General features: G+C 60.9%; 1 protein-coding gene across 1 annotated transcript in view; it reads right to left on the bottom strand.

Moving 5' to 3' along the window:
- The window catches only part of SLC26A4 (solute carrier family 26 (anion exchanger), member 4), a gene marked incomplete at its 5' end in the record, with an annotated part of 23,403 nt that extends 23,274 nt beyond the window's left edge, over nucleotides 1-129 (bottom strand). The window contains one exon of the mRNA XM_010079560.1: nucleotides 3-129. Coding sequence (XP_010077862.1) covers nucleotides 3-129 — 127 coding nt within the window. The remainder of the gene's footprint in view (nucleotides 1-2) is intronic.
- Nucleotides 130-335: the final 206 nt, after the last annotated feature.

The raw sequence follows: 335 nt of genomic DNA, 5'->3' as shown, positions 1-335 counted from the left end.
GCAGCCACTCCAGGATGGGCAGGAAGGACTTGGTGATCTGAAAGGCCCTTTTTCTTGAACATCTGCGAGAAAACAAGCGATGAACCCACCCCACGGGGCTGCAGCTGGGAAGCCCCCAACAAGCCCACGCTGAGGGAAAGCGGGGCGATGCCCGTTTAGGAGGCAGAGGCTGGCTGCTCGTGCCTTCCAGGCGGGGACGGGGCAGGTGTGGGTGTCACAAGTGCCGTCTCCTGAAGGAAGCACCCCACGGGCGACTGCGTCTCCTCACTTCGATATACCACGGGTCTATCGACAGACTGGCGTTGTCTGGGACACTTTATCCCTCAGCGGGTGGA

This window comes from Pterocles gutturalis, unplaced genomic scaffold (genome assembly GCF_000699245.1).
Source record: "Pterocles gutturalis isolate BGI_N339 unplaced genomic scaffold, ASM69924v1 scaffold11709, whole genome shotgun sequence".
NCBI classification, from domain to species: domain Eukaryota; kingdom Metazoa; phylum Chordata; class Aves; order Pterocliformes; family Pteroclidae; genus Pterocles; species Pterocles gutturalis.
Note: the sequence above shows the minus strand (reverse complement) of the source record. Positions and strands in the feature narration are given on the sequence as shown.